Source organism: Perna viridis, chromosome 13, assembly GCF_037379345.1.
Source record: "Perna viridis isolate PV_CMFRI_1.1 ecotype Kerala chromosome 13, ASM3737934v1, whole genome shotgun sequence".
NCBI classification, from domain to species: domain Eukaryota; kingdom Metazoa; phylum Mollusca; class Bivalvia; order Mytilida; family Mytilidae; genus Perna; species Perna viridis.
In genome coordinates this window covers 31,300,042-31,323,406 of record NC_142457.1, presented here as the reverse complement: position 1 = coordinate 31,323,406, position 23,365 = coordinate 31,300,042, and the positions used below count along the sequence as shown (strand labels likewise).

At 32.6% G+C, this 23,365-nt stretch overlaps 2 protein-coding genes across 2 annotated transcripts; both read left to right on the top strand.

Moving 5' to 3' along the window:
- Window positions 1-871: 871 nt before the first annotated feature.
- Window positions 872-7,487, top strand: LOC148600321 (uncharacterized). Its single transcript, XM_088558132.1, has 5 exons — window positions 872-1,053; window positions 1,307-1,310; window positions 3,425-3,707; window positions 7,143-7,217; window positions 7,438-7,487. The coding sequence occupies exons 1-5, from the start codon at window positions 872-874 to the stop codon at window positions 7,446-7,448; spliced, it is 555 nt and encodes a 184-aa protein (XP_088414258.1). The 3' UTR covers window positions 7,449-7,487.
- A 36-nt stretch (window positions 7,488-7,523) lies between these two features.
- Window positions 7,524-7,907, top strand: LOC148600320 (uncharacterized). The gene has a single exon (XM_088558131.1). The coding sequence runs from the start codon at window positions 7,524-7,526 to the stop codon at window positions 7,905-7,907; it is 384 nt and encodes a 127-aa protein (XP_088414257.1).
- Window positions 7,908-23,365: the final 15,458 nt, after the last annotated feature.

Below are 23,365 nucleotides of genomic sequence, written 5' to 3'. Positions count from 1 at the left end.
CGAAGGAAGACCCCTTATCTTAATTGCAACTATATCTTTTGGTAAATAATAATCGCTCAAAAGCTCATTACGTGAATATTCTTTGTATTGCATTTTAAGAGACACGTAAGAAGAATAGTAAGTATTCTTCAATTGATGACATTTTTACTGTTTTATTTTTATCAAAATTCATATAAGATGCACATATTTCTTATCTTTTGAAGCAAGTGATTTGTTCAAATTAATAACCTCTTAAGGGGTAACGAAGTAGAAATACAAACAATAATTTATATGCCTTAATCGAATTCGGCAGACACTGTTAAAAAACAATAATTCAAGTATAATGGACCCTTCCAAAATACATTGATAACATCAACGGATTTGATAGTGCTTGTCCAATATAATATCTAAGAAGAAAATAAATACATTTCAAATACAGCTTGTGAATCCTGTAAAGGTTTATTATAAATGCGTGGTTAGCTATTGGCATATATTACCAACACGCGGTAAACTAATGATAATAGGAAATAAATTAATTTGAGGTATTTACTGTAATTTGATTGGTTCAAATAGTTTTTCTATTTCTCGATGGATGACAAAAATAGAAACACGCCCCTTTTCCGAACAATTTTTTTTTTTCAAAATATTTTGAAAAAAATTAAAACTAAAACTTATGGGTACTTTGTGTGCGTATGATTTATCCTTGTAAAAAATTTTTTTAAATATTTTAATACGATACAAAATTGTAGGCGCGGCCGTTGTCTGCTATATATCATTTCAAAAATGGCCAACGATGAAGTGGTAGACTGGTCTGATAAATCAAGGAGCGTTTGGCTACCTAGAAGAATTGTTCCGGGACGACCCACAGTTATACATAGTGCATTCGCAGACAATGCCGGCAATTGATCGCGGTGAAGGCCAGATTTTACAAGTACAGACAGCACCAGCACAATTGCACCCCCGACAGCAATACAGATTCAAGACTGTTTCTGACAAAGACCTTCAACATTTGGAAGACGGGAGGCAGTCGGAATCTACAAAACGCAACACAAAAGGCGATGAAAATTTTTCAAGGTACATTTTGTAATTTTACACTTCTCGAATCGACTTTTAACTTCAAAATGTCATTTTTGCCAGGAATAAATATTTGTGATATACATGAAATGGAACAGACCAGAGATTGAACCTAGGACCTCTCAAAAATAAATGAGCGCTCTATCACTGAGCTATCTGGTCGTATTATTTCAAAGTACACCAAACAAAAATATTTTAATAGTATTAGGGAATTTTGCATAAGTTTCATAGACGTTTTTCATATTTTTAATAGAATGGTACAGAGAAGCCCTTGGTAAAGAGCTGGATGTGAGCAGTATTTCACCAGAGGAACTCAATAACCATCTCAGGAGATTTACGCGGGTGCTACGCAAACATTCGTAGAAAAACGTGAGATAGAAATGTCCACAACTCAGGCAAATGAGTATCATAAAAACTCTTTCAAAGCATACGAGCCGGAATTAACCGACATCTCAAGAACATTGATAGAGATATCGACATCAGACGTGACAAAACATTCAGAAAAGCAAATGAAACATTGGATGGAAAATTGAAACAAAATTTACACCAAGGATTGTCGCGACCGACAAAACATAAAGATGTTATTTCAACATTAGATCTAGACACAATAAAAACTCAGAGCAAACTCCTGAACATCTCCGATTTCGCGTTTGGTACAGCATCGTCATCCATTTCGTATCCCAGGGGTTGGAATTCCATCAACAGTTGAAGTTAGATTCATTCCTGTTCGAAAAGGATGAAAATGGGAGAGAATTCGTCGTTTTGTCAAACGAAATCCAGCAAAAAATTGTAAGGAGAACTTTAAGGTAGCCAAGCTACATCCGACAAAAGAATGTATGCTAATTCCGACTGTGACAAATGACCAGTGAGAGATTTGAAGTTGCTCATTAATAAGGCAACTTGCCTTTTCAACCATTGCTCGAAGGATGCACTGATTTCTCCTGATCAGGAACATATATGGTACTCTATCAAATCGTGAAACAATATCAATTTTCTAGATTTATGAGCGACATCGTCAAAAAATGCAAAATGCTCTAAATCCTACATCGCCTGTCTTCGACCTACTGCATACAGTGAATGAGCGACACAGGGTTCGAACTTCGACATATAATGTATATGATTGGCCATAAAAACGAGAGCTCTGTCCGTAGTTGTAACCGTAGCAGCTCGTATTAGAAGGAAGCACTGAATGAAACTCTTTCAGCGATTTCATCCGGCGCTATAACAGAGTTACAGGTGTCAAACTTGTTTTAGCGTAGTGGCAAAAATTTGTGGAGCAAAATTCTACTAAGACGTCGGTAAAATTGAGTAAAACTTTTCAATAGCCTCATTTCTATGACGAAAATCTCCATACATAAGCGACTTATTACGTGTACAAATTTACCTGAAATTTGCACACGTGTATTATTGTAAAGGTGCTTAGCGTTTATGTGTCTTTTAAAAACTTAGGTGTTATGGGTTTAAAGGTTAGTTATGTTTTAAATATTTATATGCTTGGGTATTAAATTATGTTATATTAGTATAATATCATCTTATATTAGGTTACTGTTATTATGTCCGCAACCATGGTGTGGATTGTAACCCCGAATATGAATATTGATAGACTGATACAGCTGTTAAACTGTTTACACAAAACATACCATCAATCCCAATAAAAACACAAACATCTCGACAACCACGCGACTATGTGCGTCATTGTCATTCATTTTTTTTTGTCTTCAAAAGAGGAAAATTTTTATGCAACATTTAAACAGATGTGAGCAAATGATAGCCATAACCAACATACTTATTCAGATCTGATCCTGAGTCTCTTAAATTGTCGTCTAATTCGTTAAAATCAAAAGATATTTGAGGGAGGAAAATATAGTTCAAAATTTGGAAAAACCACAAAATTGATAACCTTAAGCTCATCGTTAACACATTAAATGTAAAAGATTGGCCTTATTTAATTATTCAATAAATTATCTTTTTCGTCAAGATTTCCTTTCTTATGGCGAATTGTATCTATTCCTTGTTTTTAACCGGTAATATTTCTCATATTTAACAAGGCTATGTTAATTTGTTTTCAAGGTTTGAAAAGGATGCGGTGTAGGAATTTATTTCCCTTCAATTAAAATGCCAAACATTTTATAGCATACACAATTTCGATTACCTCGAAGTAGTTTTGTTACTTTCATTGCACACGGAATCAGAATTTAAGACCTATATTATACACATATTACACAGACATACGGTGACAAAAATTTAGATGAAACTATTATCAATACAAATATGACATTTCTTATCATTCAATCAGGACAAGTGTAACTTTCACTATGCAACAAATATTTATGAGGACAATTATCATGAATGCTGTTTTTATTTGTACTAGGTTTCCTGTTTATTTGCAGAGAAGAGAATCCTCCTCGACAATATAGATGTGAACCAATTAGTTCAAGATGTACAATATATGCAAAGTACTATCTCATCGCTCCAACAGAAACTAACCTGTGTTGAGCAGACTCGCAATAATGAAATCAGAATGTTGCAGACAAAAGTGACCGATCACACCTCAAAACTGAACTCACAAGATGTTTCCTTCAGATCAAATATGACCGATTTACAATTCAAACTGAATAATCAACGAAAAGCCATACAGCAGTTGGAAAATCAAGGTAAAGCTTATTATTATTGTAAGTATGCGTTGTTCTAATGGCCATTTCATGAGTTAAACATGTCACTTCGCCTTATTAATATCTTACTAAATGCCTTGCGTTTTGACGCTTTAATAAAAAGCGGAGTTGATATGGGAAATATGTAAAGGAAGCAATAACCGCAAATGAAAAAAAAAATGTCAGCTGAAGGCCATCCCTTGGTCTTCAATGAATGACGAGGACAACCACACATCACATGGCATGCTACAGCTGGCCCCACAAACAACATTATACAAAGGCACAGTGAAATCGTTACCCCCATATACTGTAGCAACGTACAAGGTACACTGTAAGAGAAAAGGTCACAATACATACAGAGGCCAGAAATTCCTGACTTGGGACAAGTACCAATGCCATAGATTTAGATACAACTAATCAGCAAACATGTTGACATTCTTCGTACTTTATACTGTGTTTTTAAAATGCAATATATTACAGTGATAAAAAAGGTTAAAATTGCAGAAATTGTAGCTAATCTTTAACTCTTTTGTAATAAAAAGTTATAAACGTTAAAAAATTAGTATATATTAGTTCCGTAAAAGCATTATTATGTAAGTGTACGTTCAATTGTCATTTGTTAATTGTTGTGTATTTTCACTTTTCCCTGTATTTTAATTTTTTTCAAGTTATGTTTTCGAAAAAGAAATTTAAGTGTAAGATGCACAAATATTTTCATTACGTTCATTTTAATTGATAACAATTACAAACGCAAATTTCTATTTTTTTTTTCATAACTGAGAAAGTGAAAGAAACAGAGCGGCTGTAATAGCCCGGTGACCAACACAAAAATAATCGTCTTGAATTACATATATAATACATCAATTGATTCCTGAAAATCGCTGTTTTAATTTTATAGTTGTCGTCAAAATGAGAAATGGTGCAATTTTATTATTTTAGTAAGTCATCACCCCAAACAATGCAATTTTTGTCGTCTGTGTTCATTCGTTTTACATGGAATATAATGATAACATTTCAAAATCATCTAACATATTCTTCTCGAATTTTTGTGTTTCAAATGTATCTGTATTATTACATTCTAATATTTGTGTCTAATTAAATTCTGATGCATCATAAATAGGGGAAGGGTTTTTTTAACAATCCCTGTATGGGATGAACTTCCTACCTGCTTCATACCCCATTGCCCAATCCCCCATTGCCCCATACTCCATTTCCCATTGCTCCACCCCCATGACATCGACTTATTTCCCGTTGAACAATGCCTTTTCCCCATTCCGATAAGAAAAAAGTAAAGTAAATATTTTATCAAACACATAAAATGCATTAGAAAGATTTGTGCAATCAATATTGATTTTTGAATCTCGTTGCCGAGTTCGATAATTACCGAAATCCGCGATAGCTAGTTGCATTGTTTACACGTAGTATCGCCACTCCGAGCTCATGAGAATTAAACACGCAAAATATTCTTAAAATTATATTATAAGTATAAATTGTGAATAAATTTAATTTCTAAAATGATTCTTAAAATGGATATTCTTGTTTTATTTCAAATTTAAAATAGGGAAACACTTTTCCAAATGTATACATATTAAGTCTCAGTTTCACAAAAAAACAATTTCTGAAAATTAAATGGGTGCAAACAAATTCAATTTCAATGATATTATTTGTTTCAAATGTGAAAATGGTCAAAATAAGCATCTTATGCGGAGCTGCGACACATTAATTACAGTCCAATTTCTCAAAAATGACATATTTCTGCAGATTGTAAGGGTGCGAATAATTTAAATTTCAATCATGGTCCAAAATTACTGTTTAAAATATTAAAAATGGCAATATTAGTATCCCTTAGATGGTTTCGACACCCATATTTCAGTCAAAAGTCTTCAAAAGTGTAAGTGTGCGAACACTTTTAATATACCTATTAGTCAAAATTATTATAAAAATGTTAAAATTGTCAATATCAGTACTATGTTGATGGCTGTAATACATTTATTTCAAATCATATTCTTGAAAATGAGATATTTTTGCAAATTAAATGAGTGCGAACACTTGAAATTACCTTTATGGTCTTACATTTGTATATTATTGTTTTAACATCCCTTCAGCACCTGCGTATGGAGTGTTCATATCACAACTAATACATTATGCTAGAGCTTGCCGAAACTACGCAGACTTTCTGTATCGCACTAGAACTCTAACATATAGGCTTATGGAACAGGGTTATGTTGCTACAAGATTGAAATCATCACTACAGAAGTTCTATGGTTGTCATCATGAACTCGTGGATCGTTATGGTGTATCCATCTGCACCATGAAAACTAATTTATTCAACGGGTCATAGTTTTCCTTTCCTCGTTTGTCTACCCCGGACTTGACTTTTTATGAGCAACTCGGCGGGTGTTTCTAAAAAAGCAGAGGACGCTTACCCTACCGGTGCACCTGGTCCATGCTCACATTTTTTAGTGGAGTCCGAGTTGCTCATTTACTTTTGTTACTTTGTATGTATGATTTTAGTCACTGTATTTCTTTGTTGTGTATGTCTGTTTTCCATGTCGGGTCTTTGTCCCTGGATTACATTCTTTTGATTACCGCTTTAACCTTGGTTCCCTTGATTACTCTTTAAATGTTAAAATTGTGAAAATAAACATCATATGTTTGGCTGTTACACATTGATTTCAGTTCAATTTCTCAAAAAACATATTTCTGCAGATTGTAAAGGTGGAACAATTTTAATTTCAAAGATGGTCTAAAAATATTGATTAAAAAATTCTTTAAATTGCTGTCATAGAATTATAATAGGTACGTTGCTTGCGGAAAAAAGGCAGAACATTTTTTCGTTTGACCAATCAAAATTATTCCCTCGACCCATTCCCCATTATCCTATTCAAACACCACATTTCCAATTGCCCTATCCCCTATTCCCCATTCCCCATAAAATTGGTAGTTTATCCCATACAGGTACTGTATGACGTTTTTCTTACAAAAAGACGTTCATTTCTGGTGAACACACATTTCATTCTAATATTAGTTTCAATAAAATTTTGATACATCATAAAGAGGGGAAAGGTTTTTATGACGTTTCTCTTACAAAAAAGTTCAAATAGATAAACCAACTACATGAACAAGTATATTGCTTATATATTGCAATAAGTAAACAAATATGTTCAACTTAAACAACTTTGTTTCTTTTCTCAACGAAAAATCAATATATAATGACTGGAAACTGCTTATATGCTTTGGTCGCTGAGTGGAGATTGGCAAGGTATTATATAGCAAATGGAATACATGTAAACTATGTTGTTGTTATTATTTGACCCGGTAATTAGAGCTTCCGTAAACAATTGCAAACACGAACTTTCATTTTCCCATAACTGAGAAAGTGATGTCGTACTGGATTAACATATGCATTATTTCTTTTTTATCTTTTTTCACTTTTAGGTGGTTTTGGAGCTGTTTATGTCCGATGGGGGAGAGAAGATTGTCCAGGAAATGGTGCAAATGTAGTTTATAAAGGTAAAGTAATTGTGCGTGATTGTGTTTTTCTGAATTTTTAGTAAGTAGTGTTTACACTTCAGATTTTTCATCATATCCGGGATAATTTCGGTTTGCAGGATAAGTGAGTAATTGAGAAGCCGTCTATAGTTTAACTGTAGAGATTACTTAAAAGTATGTTTATATATAAATATTTGTTAAGAATTAAAATCCATAATCATTTTATGTTTTTAAATTTAAGGTTTTATTTGAGGATCATATTATAACTTTGAGGGATCCGCAGTGGATTATGTATGCTTGCCACACGATCCAAATGTTACTCATGGAATGGACGCTTTACATAAAAATCGAGGTGCTAATATGTTTGCTGAATACGAGGATGATGTCTTTGGAAGTGGGTTACAAAATAAAGATGCCCCGTGTGCAGTGTGTATTTCAAAACACGCTTCAAATTCTATCATGGTACCTGGAAAAACAACTTGTCCAAATGGGTGGCATCTTGAATATAATGGTTTATTGGCTTCAAATGACAACCAGTTTAAGGCTACAGGACAGTTTATATGTGTTGATTTCAATGCAAAGCCTCTAGAAGGTGGATCTGATAGTAAATACGGGAAATTAGTGTATCCAGTCTTTGCGTATTGTGGTACACTACGATGCCCACCCTACGAACAAAATAAACTTTTAACGTGTGCAGTTTGTTCAAAATGAATTTGGCGAAAGAGAAAATGTCATATTCTTGCTTTAGAATAAATACCGATGCAATAATTTTACAATTTACTTGCAATATTTTTAATGATATTCACATTTCGAGATTTATCTTTTTTTTTACTTATTATGCCCTGGACACTTGTTGGGGGAAATTAATGGGTTCACGACTTGAACATTAAAAAGGAATCCAGGGACAAGTTATAGATAAACATATTATAAAACACAACAAAGAACATAAAAATTACCAAACCAACACCAAATAGAAAACTATTCTGCACTGGGAATATTAACCAGATGTATGATTAAAGTAAATGGCTTTTGCTTTTCTTGTAATATCCGCCGAGTTGCTAAAAATGTCACATCTGGGTTAGTCGAGAGAGGAAAAGAAAATAGTGAAACGGTGAAGAAATTAGTAGTTGTCAACTCATTTTGAATATTGAGAAAGGTACCATCAGTAAAGTACTCAGACGAAAATGTTTGTGCCTAAAAATTTGAATCTACCCGAATATCTTTGTAAAGAAAGCAAACTTTTCAAAGTACCAACTACTAATGTCCATTGATCTATTTTATTATTGCTCGGCTATATCATGTCAATTATTTTCATACTTATAACTCCATAACGACCTTAATCGTGGTTATCAAAAATCATCTTCCAGATATACTGTTGTTCGAAATTTTTGTCGACAACATATTTGTCCAGTGTGTTTTTGATTGGATTATTACTGAGTGTCACTCTCCCGATACAAATGTAGCTGTACCTTCTATTCATGTGAAGTTTTTTAAAAGACCTTCAATTTTTCTACTTTGTACACCTCATTACCAGACTAGATGGTGTGCTTCTCAAGTGTGCCCGTTAAATAAAAGGTTAATTTTGTTATTAAAAAACACACGCCTATTCTAAAAAGAAGTACTCTTGTGGTGTAAAAATATTGATCCGTTACTGACGTGAATGTGATTTGTGACTTAAGTAGACCCTTGATACTGTCAAATAGGCTTCGAAAGTCGGTGGTATGTTCAGCTTTTGGTGATATCATCACTGCAGAATTTAAATTACTGTCTTTTTGGACTAATTTGTTTTCTCATCTTTGGATTCTAATGGAACTTAATTGTTCTTCTGTTTTCATATTTCGGTATGGTTGCCGATACTTACGTTCACTCATAACTTTAAAGTATCATTATGTTTTATTCATTTTATTTAAAACCAGTCATATCCTCGTATTCATAAATCATTCGCATTCTCGTATGCATAAATCAGTCGCATACCTGAATTTATAACCAGTCCCCACACCACGTCACATGATTATTGTAAATGTCAACAGTGTTCTTTCTCAGTAATTTTTCATATCTTTAATAACCTAATAAACATAGAGTCTAACCAATTCAAACTGCTATAACCGTTTTATGTATATTGTTATACTGCTTTCATGATTGCATTTGTATTTGACACATTGGTGTCACACCCAACAAAAATTAATGACACCATTTAGACAAAACAAAACAACTTTGAAAGCTTTTTTAAGAAAGATTTTCTGGGTTGTTATTGTTGACAAGCTGATTGTCTTGCCCCTCCTATTTCATATTTTCAATTGTTGGAAATTTAGATTTGTTTTATTTTGATATTTCCTATTCACAAGTCTGAGTAGATGTACGCAATTGCATTTTGTATTTTCATAAGACTATCTTAAGATCTGCTAACTTATTACTATTGGTTAAATTATATTGGAGTTTGGTAGTCCTATAATTTACTCTTGTGAGTATTATTTTTAAAAGAGTCACAAATAATACGTGTAAGGTATTCTATCTATAATTAGACTGAACTTTTGAATTTTCATATCCAAATACGTGTTAAAATCATTATACCTTTCGTGATAAGTATGCGCCCAATTTTCTTATCTTTCTATTTCTTGTTTAATGTGGTGGGATAAATTCGAATACCTTACCTTCTTATTTTCATTATCATTGTTTTCCATGTTAATGTCGTTAATGGCAACGACAAGAAGATAATCTGGAATGATGGTAAAGATACTCATTAATTGAAACTTGATGTACAAATGATGCAGGGACTTTGTTAGCTAAAACAGAAGCTGGATACAGCTGTACTCTAAGCTATTGGACTAGAAGCTGAAGTAGAGGAGCAGAAATATAATATATCGAATGTACTAACAACATTAGCACAAAACAAAACCGACATGCAATGGTAGGTTATTGTTTATATCATATTTATACTGTAACAAGTATCATTTGCTACTCAATGATATCAACACTAAATATCATTTCTTTCGATCAATTACAAAGTTATAATTTGGTGTTCGTTAATATGATACTATTGTTGTTTTAAACTAATTCATGAAAAAAACTTTCTAATAAAGTAAAGGTCGAACACAAATATGCAAGAGAAACAACCATTTTTGCGTCAATGAAAACAAAAACAAAAATACTGACGCCACCCAAATTAGACAGCTATATCTGCTATATATATTATATAAATATCATATCAGCAATAAATGTTTTGTTTACAATGTTATATTTTTTTGATACACAAATGGTGTTCTGTTCTAATGTCCTTTTTTGTATTCAAAATTGGTGCTGTCGAACTCACATAAACGTGGTATATAAATATATTTAAGTACGGTCGATTGCGGAAGAATTTTCCCGCTTCTTTTGAATACGGTTGAATTATGAGTGTTTAGTCTAACGAGGTATAAAAGCAGTGCGCATGATTTTAAACGTATCGAGTAGGCCGGTGACCAAGTTCTGTGTAGGTACACGTTGTAACAAGAAGCCATTACTGAAGTTATATTTCTTTTGATTGTATATATGTATTATGATTATGTATTTAGTGGTCCTTTTCTATCCCTTACGATTGTTTTTTTTCTTTTGTAGATTGAGTTGCCTGCAGTTTGGGCATGAACTGTTTATAAATCTTGATACATAATAAAATTTAATAAAATTGGTCACTGTGCCTGATGGAACCTACATAGTATTTGTTTATTTATTAGTATTTAAGGCATATGTGGATCACTTGCGGTGTAATTTGGAAAATTACTAGCATAGAGTACTTAAATATTTTATTAACGTTTAAGCGAAGTTTATTAGATAATAGTTTTAACTGTAACATTAGGTGTAACTATATAAATAAATAATTTCCGTTTACTTGACAGGCAATATAGTTACTTCCATTATATGGCTCCGATTAAATCATATGTTACTTTTGTCTCTTGCATCCATCTGACCTCTGTTTTTTTTATATCCTTGTTTATATATATTTGATTAACTTTATATTTTGTTCAATAACAGTATTAAAGTAAAACATTTTATTAAACAATCTTGGATTTTCGAATTTTCTTATTTCTCTGTTACATGCTAGTAACCAGCGTTTGACATCATCTATTTACATGTAATCTGGAAAAGATCCACATTCTCTTTGTTCGTTATTTTGGTTATTTGATATTCTCTATTGTGTGTGTTTGTTTTTTTCATGTCTGGACTATGTCCTTGATGTACATTATTTTGATTTCCGCTAGAATCTTGGTTCACTTGATTACGCTTCCATAATGTCTCAGATTTTTGCTCTATCTCAAAGGGAAAAATTTCTAAACATTATACTTTTTTTAAAGTTGTTTAATGAATATATGATTATTTTGACATGAGATCTAACTTAACTACTTGAAATAAGCGTTTCACGATGTCCAAAAATATAATAACTGCTTCGATGACGATAACTAAGCTCTTGTAATAGCATGTGTAACATGTGTAATCAAAGGAACCAAATTTCTAATTGAAATCAAAAGACTGTAATCCAGTGAGAATGACCAGACATAGAAAACAGACAAACGCAACAAAGTAACAAAAGGAAATGAGCAACTCGGACTCCACTAAAAACTAGTACCAGTTGCAACGGTAGGGTAAGCGTCCTCTGTTTTTCTAGAAACACTCATCAAGTTGCTCATAAAAGTTTAGTCCGGGGTAGACGAAAGAGGACAGGACAATTTACACGCTGGACAAATCAGTTTTCACGGGTTCATGATGACGACCATAAAACTTCGGTAGTAATGACTTCAATCTTGAAGCAACGGGACCCTGTTTCTGAAGCCTTATTGTAAGAAGCCTAGCGCGATACCAAAAGTCTGCGTAGTTACGGCAAGCTCTGGCATAACGTATGAGTTGTGATGTGAAAACTATATACGCATGTGCTGAAGGGATGTTGCCACAGATGAAAGGAAAGTTGACAATTCTAAATAAGACATCACGTTTGTCGTAGGGGTTGGTCAATAGTTTCATTTTCCATCCATCTCTAAGTATAGGTCAAGATATGAGGCTGACTTCACAGTGTCTGTAGTATCCTTTATTTTAAGTTCTTTGTGGTAGATGCGATGTATTATATCCCAGAAACTAGGACTGTTTAACGATAATATGTGAACTATATAGCGGAAACTGAGATTAAAGGATCTATCTAAGCGATGTTCTTTGTCAGTCTCAAAAGTGTGAAGGAATAGGTCGGCAAGTAAAGGAGTACAATTTGTTTCCATTGGAATGCCGTTGAATATAGTCCAACACACTGGTCAGATAAGTTGTCGGTAAAAAATTCCTTCATTTTGAAAATATATTCTTCTGTATATTTGGAAGATGATTTGAAATCATTTTTTACAAATTATGATGAATCTCTACCAATAATTATAAATTTGTATCTAAGTGCACCATCTTTGTTGGAGAAACAACGATGTATAAGAGATGTTTGTTTTTGAGATAATTTTAGCTGAGTATTGGGAAAAGAAGTATAAGGTGTTGAAAAGTCGTAGGTTTTAATGTTATTATATTCTGATAATAATCTTGCATTTAGGATCTCCAGAATTTCTTCAGAATATTTCAGGCTCCACATTGAATAAATTCCTTTAGGGGTACAACAAGTGTTGTAATAGGACTGGAGACACTCTTTGACAGCTGTGAGTATAGGAGTTGAAATATTTGAAATAGGTTTGGTGGTACATTTTACGGATCCAGCTATGTACGCGGTAAATTACAATCATCGTCTTTGGTAAAGAGACCAAAATAGCTTTATAAAGGATAGTACAGATTTATAGTTTTCAACTGTCTCTTCTTAGAAGGCTGTAGTGACAGTGTTGCTTTTATCACTGCTATTTGTAGGTCTCCCTCTATGAATAAACATTTGATGTAATACGTTTTGAGACAAAAACAATGTTATTTTAGGCTTTGTCTGTTGGTATGACAACATATGTGTCATGTATTGTAGAAATGTTTTTGTTACATCAGCGTCCTTGAAACTGATGTCGCATTGACACACATTAGCCAACTAAAAACTTTCATGCGTTTAAAAATTAAAGACCTCATAGCCTGCACCCACTCTGACAGCAAATCAATGTATTCTTTTTTCTTCTTTTATACATTTTCTTGCATAGCCCTCCACGGCATCCATGAGAACTTGAAAGTTATAGTTTAAATTTATTGATCGTGGTTCACGGTACTTGGGACCTTTCAAAAGGACCTTACGCAGAGATTCGTTTTCGATGATACTCGAATCTCCCATAGCGACGTGACCAGAAGAGCCATATTTTAATGGAGAGTTTTTGCTTTTGCAAGAACAGCCAGGTGGTTTAGCATCAAAGTCCTACATCTCGAGGTTCTGCAATAGTCTTTTATAACTGAAATTTTGAATGCAATATGTGAAGTATAGGAATATGAATTAATCGGTATCAGAAATAGGCGTTTCAAGACTTGTTTTGTAAAGGAAGTGTAGTAGACTTAGAGGTACAGATTAGAGTTTAGTTTGAATGTGATAAGTACAAAATGTTTTTGTATGAAGGGAAGACCATCTAAGGAGACGTCATGCATTTTGGTTGACGTATTGTGGCGATGGCCATGACTCCTTATCCGTCTTGGATTTCTGTCAGATAAATTCATCACATTTATGTTATTGTTATATTGGCTTGGAATGTTTCCTATAATTTTGATATTGTCTTTGTAACGGTACGGTATTGCAGTACCTAGTGTGCTGTTCCTGTATTCCTCTCTTTCCCTACTATAGGTTTTACATAGGACAGGACTGTTCGTTGGAGTGTAAATATTTTTAAGAATACGAACCTTCATAGAGAGGATTAAATTATCTTGTTGATTTAAAGGTTGATAAATTACCAGGAATAAGGTGGTATTTATTCCCAAACGATGACCGCTTATTCGTTTGTTCAATCGTTCTTGTGTTTCACCGACATATACTAGACCGCATAAGTTGCATTCTAATCCATAGATTAAGTTTGTCGATTTAAGTCATCGTGGCTTCTTGTGTGATTACATTGCAATAGTCAGAAGTTTTGTAATGGAAGAGATGGTCTGCAGACTGAACGTGCGATTGGGTTTTTGTTATTGGAATTGTCAGGGCACTATCCATACCAGACGTGAGTGTGCTAGGATTCCCCAGTCTTACAAGACAACAGTTTAACCGGTATGCTGTCTTGTAATTTACTTTGCTCAATTACCACGGAAAACAAACTATATATGCTTTGCACAGTGAACTTTACTCGTTTAAAACTAGTAAGAGTTATTTTAGACATCAATTCATGAACCAGATAACACTGTACAGTTTCTAATATGGAAATTTCCCATAAGCTATTACTAGAATGTTTTCTTTCGGTTTGAAAATAATCAAAAATGTCTAAATATTTAAACCAAAAAAAGTAACATGTATTTTAATAAATCTCATCTGGAGCATACGGAGCATATAAGAAGGTGGTCATTTTGGTATGGTGGACAATGTAGTGTGCCACACACTGCATGTACAGGGAAAAATAATTTTTCACCTTCTATCCAGAGTGACATGATATATTACCCGGAACCATTAATGCAACAGATGAATGAAAAAGGGTCATGTGGGAGACATACGTACTCAGCAAATTAACCTGAGTGGTCAAAGGATCCTCCGGCGGCTGGACCTGTCAAAACAAACGGAATAAAAAAAACATATTGAAAATTCAATTCAAGTATTCAAATATGAAACTTTTCGTTAAATGTATTTATATCATTTGGTTTCGCTTATTTGTAGCACCAGCAAATTCTATTCCGTAATTGAAGTATTCAAATATGAAACTTTTCATTAAATGTATTTATATCATTTGGTTTCGCTTATTTGTAGCACCAGCAAATTCTATTCCGTAATTTGCTATAATTGTTCGCATCTATCGGTGAACTATTGTTGATTTGTGATCAGTATTTTGAGAAAGCTTTCTTTGATACAGTCATATCGGTGATATAAAGTTTGAGTAGAGGAAATAGCAAGAGTGGATAAAAATTATGTATTCATTTCAGTTATATTTAATCTTCATACGAACATTTGTTTATTGTTGTAGAAATTTATTGTATCAAAAAACATAGTTGCTAATGTAATATTACAAAAACATATTTGATTTTTAAATTGGGAATGCATATAGAGGATGGCATATGGAGTAAACGGGAAGTTAAAACCATGAAGTGGTTGTAAAAGGTTGTGTTCTTTTAGTAAGGGTCAGAAAACAGGTCTGAACAAAAGCATTAAGAGGTCTATTTTGAAACCAGGCAGATTATAAAATATATGCGACACAGGTTGGATCTCAGTATTTAATTTGCTTAAGTGATAAGTAATTATTTTCGAGAGAATGGGTACTTTTGAATATTTTTTCAAAGTCTCCTTAAAATCTTCTTAGTTATGAAAACATCAAAGACTTAGGTCCCTTTGTTTTAAAGAATCTAGTACTTTCAATCATTTCATTCTTACTTTTTTTCATTTCATCAAAACAAACATTAAAAAAATAGTTTGTGATATACGCATTCCAACAGAAAAATCACATGGTAAATTGAAATATCGTTTTAAAAGGACATTCGTAAATCCTTTGCTGATTCGAGAAATTATGTTGTTCAAAACTATCTCAGAAGGGTAAAGTGTCCTCACAGAAAAACAGGTTTGTTGCATTCTTGATTTCATATTTGTCACATTTGTGGAGTTTAGCAAAATGTTAGCAAAATGTTTGTTTTCCAATTAGCACTAATTGCGCTCCTCAACTAGCCGACTTGTTTTTTTTTATTTTCATACGAGACTGAAACTCTTCAGCATCTTCTTAAGGATAAAATATTGGAAGGTGCTTAATTCTTTAATTTCACATACAGAAATATCGATGATGTATTGTCCATTAATAGCCCCTCGTTTCGGTAAATTGTTACCTTCAATATATCCATCAGAGCTCTAGATAATACACTACAGAAACAGCTACTTCAGAATCTTTTTGGACCTTTATTTCAAATTCGACAACAGTATTCATACCAGTACTAAGATTAATAATAAAAGAAACGACTTTAGTTAAGAAATTATAAATTGTCCTTACCTGTGCGGCAGTATCCTTTCATCTCTTGCACATAGTGCTCATATTTCACAATTGATTCGCTATGCTAGAGCAAGTACTAACTACTCTGATTTCCTCGAATGCCTTAGATATATAGTCAGGGGTATGCATCTCAAAATGTCTTTTAAACATGGAACGGTGGAAGTTGATCGCGTTGTAAAATTTAGATTTAACCCACCATTTAGTTTGAAGTGCTGTGCATTTATTTTTTTGTATATGCATTACGTTGAACATTACGTATGCAGTAACATGTACCTGAGTAAACAAGCTCTGTACCATTTCCTTCACAAGTAGATTTTCCCTAACGAGTGAAAACAGCTCCCGACTGTAAGTTATAAGATAAGTAAACTAATTAATGAGTAAAGCATATACTTATTGTTTGATTACGAACCTTTATTAATGCATAACATTCAACATCATACATTTGTTTTATGGTCACAAAGAAAAACGTACATATATACGAAGTTAGAAAAGAAAAAAAAAATTGGACAAAGGAAATGTATCTGAACTAGTGAGTTGCTGAATGATCTGTTCTTGTGTACTCATTTTTGATCTCATGTCTGTTACCATCTGCTCGAGTGTCCCTACCCTTCCGATCACTTTATTCAATTCAAATTTGAAGGTTTTAATTTCCTGCAGCTGCTGTTGAACATCTAAATCGTTGACAAGAAGACGTTTTTCGTTAGCAAGCGAGAAAGTGAAAACAAAAAAGAAATAAGCAGTAAGACATCATTTTTAAGTATGTCTAAGTGTGAAATAAGAGTCGTAATACTAAATCGGTTGTGCCCTTAATATCAACAAAGATAAGATACATATATGTATCCCATCAAGAGTGAATTCTTATACCTAATGAGTAGTCTAAGTCGTTGGCCATAGTTTTATGATTCCTGGAGCAAATGAATACAAAAAATATTGATAGAACATTCAATGACCAATAAAATTTGGAAAATCATTTACAGCCAATGTTTTCTTCCAAACGACAATCAGGTGAATTGTACCTAACTGCAGTTTGGAAATATATATGACCCAGGTATTTTCTATTTTGGATTTAAGTTATACGCTTGTATATTTGTAGCGTTTAACATTATTCGTTCTGTCTTTCCATCGATAAAATTGGATTATCGATCTCTTTCTCCGGTAAAAATAACTCCTTCTACTTTTCATAAAAAAACCCATCGTCACAACCATAACATACAGTACAAGTCGGTCGATAAAGATAGCGATAATTAACACTTGGTAAAATTCATTATTGGAATAATGGATAAGTTAACAATTCCCAGATTTGAAATGTTAATGGGGTGAAAATACAAATAAAGTACAAACGAAACTGAGTAAAAGAAGACTTTTAGATATAAGCAACATTTTAAGGGCATATTACTCAATCACATGCTGTATCACCCCCACATATTTTTACCAATACGAATGCCTGATAATTATTGAGGGTGATAATGAACACGATACAGATTTTGCCATAAAGTAAATACTTAGCATATATTTAAAAAGAAAGGTATTACATAATACGAATTTTCAGGGAGGCCTAAAAAAGAAAATAATAGAAACTTCCAAGTAGCTGACCTATTTATGGTTGTGATGATGGAAATACCAGTGTAATGTTATTCCATGGATAGTGTTTCAAACACCGACAGAGTAGCTTTTTTAACGGAATTGGCTTAATGAGTAAAGAAGTATCATGTATGCCTGTTTATTTCTTTGTCAATACATGCTGTACAAATTTGATGATTCCAGGAAAGCAAACATGTGAAAATCTGGAGAAACTGAAACATAGCACTCCATTGTCTTCCAAAAACAACAGCTTTAATGTTGTTGGGTAGTAACTTTCTGCTTGAACCACTTGAAGGTGGGTTAACTTACAACTGACGGGAATCGTCTGTATCCTGTGCATGCCGGGTGTGGAACCCGCTGATATCACTCAAGTACACAAGGATGCTCCGACGTATGCGGTTTAATTTGCTGTTAACTGAATATCTATTTCGTGTTAAGTTATATCATTTTGATATCTTCTTTGTTAAACTTCTCATTTATAATACCTCAACAAACTTTCCTTCTTTTAATAGATAGAACTGTTAATCGAACAAACCATATACCATTTTACTTTCAATTAAATGAGTACTTCTCCGCCTAAGAGGTGTGGTACATGAAGGAAAAAATACACAGAGATCTTATTCTATCTTATTCCAAGTATTTATACCCGATAACCTCCAGAACTAACCATCATGGTGTTAGTAAAATTTGCCTTTTAAAGATATTGATAGGTGAAATTTAGTTTAAATGCACTATGGAAAATTTTCCCGCACTTTTTCCTTATATAAGCAGTCAAAAAATATCTACGTCACAAATGCTTCAGGATATATTTTAATAGCTTTTCAGTTGTTTTCTAGATTTATTGAATATATTTGTGGCAAAAAAGACCAAATTGAGAAATATGATGTACCATCCATTGCCTGATGGTACTTAATAGTAGTTTCTAAAGGCTCATACAAATTCACTTCTATACTAGGACTGAAACAAAATAGCTTTCTGGTTCAAATATAAGTATGACAAGATCAAACTTTAAAGATTAACACTGTTTTATTGTTTCAATTAAACAGATTAAAGTGAGAGCATAAGCCTGGGAAGAATTAGAAAGTAGTGCTCATACATCGTTACTGTATATTTCATAATAGTAGGTACCTTGTATAAGAATCGTAACTTCAATATGTGATAACATATAAAAGTATATGTCGCTAAAATAATACCCCCAAAACTTTTCACAATATCATAAACAAGTGTGACTACACATGACAATCACATGGTTTGGTTTATTTGATTGTCATATGAAACGAGCGTGATATGATAATCATATGTTTCAAGACATGAGCATCGAATGTTTTACGGCAAAATTAACATATGACTACGTATTGAAATGATCATTGAAATGATGAATAATAATTTATTGTACTTAAATCTAATAAGCATATTGTATATTTTGTTTAAACATGTACGTGTGTATACTATTGTTGATGTTAACGTCATATAATTATAATTGTTCAACAATGTGCATGCATCTTGAGGGTCCTTAATTCTTCATCGTCGTTTTTCTCTTCTTTTAAAAACGGAAGTCGTCATTTTTGTTTCAAGTTTGTTACGCAGCTTCAGTTTGTTGTACCATTGTTGATACCTTCGGCACGGTCAAACTTCCACCCTGGATAAATTTATTTAGCTTAGGATAATAACTGCTGACGACATTGTATTTACAGTCATGCAGATTACAAATGACATTATATATACACAAACGTATAATTTTTTGGTGGTTGTAATATCATGGTAACTTGCAGAAAATATTACACTTTTTAAATGTCTCCGTATGTGTAATTTTCATTACGTATTATCATATCATACATCATACGCATCATGACGTATCTTATATTGACGTATGCATATCACTAACATTGCACGCTTGGCGCGAAATGAATTATGAGCAGCCAGACATAACTCCACTGAGTTTACTGAAAGTTTGATTAATAATTTAGTTTTTAGTTTACCATTAGATAATCGTTTTATTTTGCAATACTACATTTTACCGTGTGACTATAATTTAGCTTTTATTTTAAAAAATTCCTGAAAGATGCAATAGATATTTTTTTTATTTTTTGCGAAAGCGCTTAGCAAGTTGGTCAGCCGTAGGGTCATTTTCTCGTGTTATCGGGTCGTGTATAATTGAGTTATTTGAATGGGTTTTTTTTTTCGAAAAATGAATAAATGTGAAGTTGGTTAATAAATATATTTATAGTTTATAAAGATTTTAGCTCTTAATGGTTGGTGAAACTTGTCGTAGTAATGAAGATATAATCTTTTCATACGCCCTGCGATATAAATACATTTACACTTTATCCAATACTTGAACAACATACACACGCTAGGGAGTGGAAGTCTTTCCTGTAAATGTTACAGAACTTATTTAAAATAGCATGTATGTATTTTAACGTGAGATTTGTACAATAAACAAGCGCACTCACACGCTTTTATCGAATTGTATCTACTACAAATACTAAATCTGATTTACAGAGTCATATTTTGTATTAATACTTAAAATGTTCATTGAAAACACAGTTTATCTTACTCAACCCAAACATGTGCTTTAGTACACACTCTTTCAACATCAAAGCAAATCAAGTGTTGAGTTGGACACACAATGTCTAATACAACGTTTTCGTGCCTTTTTATTTCTTTTTACTAACTCAACCAATACAAAATTGACAAAGCCAAAAATGTCTACATAAACATTTTATTTTGCTTAGATTGACATAAAATGACTGATGACTTTTTTACCGTTGTTCTCAACAAAACATATATATCGTAGACAGAAAATGCATTGATTCAAACATAATATGTTTGTATCAATCAACAAACGGCTTATCATATCAGTCGTTATTTTGTCCATTAGTGATAGTTATTCATCCAATTATTACATAGAGAGACATACACAACTGGTTATTAGTATAAACATAAACAGTTTACGTATAATCACTTGTGTTTATGACACAAACTTCTTCGTATAAACTTACAATAATAAAATGCATTCGGCCTACAGTACTTATTTGGGGAAAATATCATTCTCTGGTATATTAGTGATGGAGAAACGAGGAATGGGAATGGGATTAGGGGAACCGGGTAATGTATGGGGTATGGGGAGGATGGGAAAATCGGATTTTATGTATTTATTCATATGATAAATATATCAAATTTAATTAAAAATAACTTTTTAAATGCTGAACAATATAAAAAAATTGAATAATATTTCATTATGTTAATTTTTGATAAAGAAAAATGCAATGAGTAAATCTCGATGGGGAATGGGGATGAGGACAATGATGAATGGGGAATGAGAAGTTTATACCATTCAAGACATATCGTCAGGCGCACTTTCTGGTTTTCTGTTATAACATAAAATCGGGTCGTTTATTATATTTCATTGAGTTTTTGGGTTTTAGAGAGACAACACGTTTTCTAGGACGTCGACCTGTAATTCAAAAATCGACCAATATGTGTTTGTATTTGTTTTCAGGTTTGTCGGTTATTTTAATCCTACAGCATCTTCATCTTAATATGTATGTCTTCTTCATGATCTATACTTTATTCCTAGAAAAGTTTAAGAGAAATCCGGTCGAGTATACTACATTTACGGAAGCAAATACGAAGCTTTTTGAAATGGTCTTATGAATAAAAACGTGCCGTGTGCTGTTTGTATGTCCAGACATGTTGCAAGCGTTTTGATAATTCACGGAAAGCAGACGTGTCATCATTGGTGGAAATTGGAATAGAGTGGTTTATTAGCTACCAATAATTACGACTTTAACGCTGCTGGACAGTTTATGTGTGCTGATTCTATGGCTGCACCACTTGGACACTGATGGAAAGCTGCTATATTATGTGCATGCTGTATGTGGAACCTCAGATGTCCTCCATACGTGAACAACGAATTTCTATCGTGTTTGCTCAAAATAATATAAGCTTAATTTCATTTTTAACTGAAACTAGCAACTTTTGAATATATCATGTTTTATTTTTTTTTTAATTCCATATACCTGACTCGGACATTTCTTCTTTGGTAAAAAAAAATCATTTGTATTATCTACACAGGCTCAATTATATATACACATATATATTATATCCATAACACCATTATTGCTTTACTTGTAATCACGAATTGCAGCACTACTGCGACCCCGAAACTAAAAACGATTCTTAATCTTTGGACCTCGAGATTGGCAGTTGAAATAAAGCTTCACATTTTCACAAATGTAATCTTGATTTTCAAATATCCAAATTTCATCAATGTACTTTAAACAATGAATTCCTGGATTGGAATGAAAAAGCAATTTTGTCTTCATTTGGAATAAATACAATTAAGTGATTTATGCATCCGCTTTGAATATTAAAATATTTAAAATTAAATAGATGAAATATGCTTACTACTCGTAGTACGTTTGTATGCGATTTGACACTTATCTGATTTTCCAATCGAAAGAAAAATTTAAATTACATAACATGATCTGGAACAAATTTCCCGATGACAACATTAAACTTAAAGGTTCCATCACGCTGGAAAGTACGGAGAGACACATATGTTCTAAAATACATATACACAATCAGCACAAACACAAGATCCACTGACTTCATGAAGGAACAAACACAAAAAAACAACTTCGATAATTAGATAGTAGTTATGCAATACATTACTGTAGGTTACTGAATAACTGTTTAACAAAAAGTAAACTCCTGAACTTTTTACACGATATTAATATTATCCTACTACACTTTCGAATTCAATTCGCACAAACGTATTATCCTCCAACTTGAAAACTTTCTGTGCATCTTTTTCGACAAATATTGTGTACTATTCTTATGAACACTAGAAAAAATTACACAAAGGAAAAAAATGACAAAATATTCCATCAAGGAAGAGACGGGACGCTTTTAGAAAAGCTATTCAGTCTTAAAATAAGAATTATATTTTTTTTAAATGTTGAGCTGCTTAAAGGAAAGTAGAGTTACTTCTCTTTCCTTGTTCAAAGTCAATTGATGTTCGTATAACAGCCCTGCATCCTATGGAACCAAACATCTTTGGCTGAAGAATCAAGATAATTTATGTTTTCTTGTTGGTGTCTTCATTCATGAGATGCTGGTTTTATATAATACTTAACATTTACTATTCAGAGGTCCAGTTGTTAACAACAAACTGAGTAGGTATACAATCTTAATTTAATTTGCAGGGTGTTGAAAGCCGATTAAATTAATGAGTGTATCCTTGAAATTGGAACATAGTTTATGTGTATGCTAGAAATAATTTGTAAATAAAACGATACAGACATTGAATGTCATATAAGTGTTATATTTGCTACCTCTTTAAAGTTTAGTTAAATATATCATTCTCATATGTGTGATTATTTATTAAAATACTTGGACGTGTGATTAATCCGTTAAATGCAAAAGATAAAAGTTTAAATGTCTTTAAATTTTAATCATAGGTTTGATCATTATAAATTGGTCATTTAAAATTAAATGGTTAACCAG

Excerpts from the sequence above, each read along its gene's own strand:
- LOC148600321 (XM_088558132.1), top strand. The coding sequence starts at position 872 with ATGCCGGCAATTGATCGCGGTGAAGGCCAGATTTTACAAGTACAGACA. Across the intron at positions 3,708-7,142 it reads ACAGCAGTTGGAAAATCAAG|GTGGTTTTGGAGCTGTTTAT; the intron begins GTAAAGCTTATT and ends TTTCACTTTTAG.
- LOC148600320 (XM_088558131.1), top strand. The coding sequence starts at position 7,524 with ATGGACGCTTTACATAAAAATCGAGGTGCTAATATGTTTGCTGAATAC.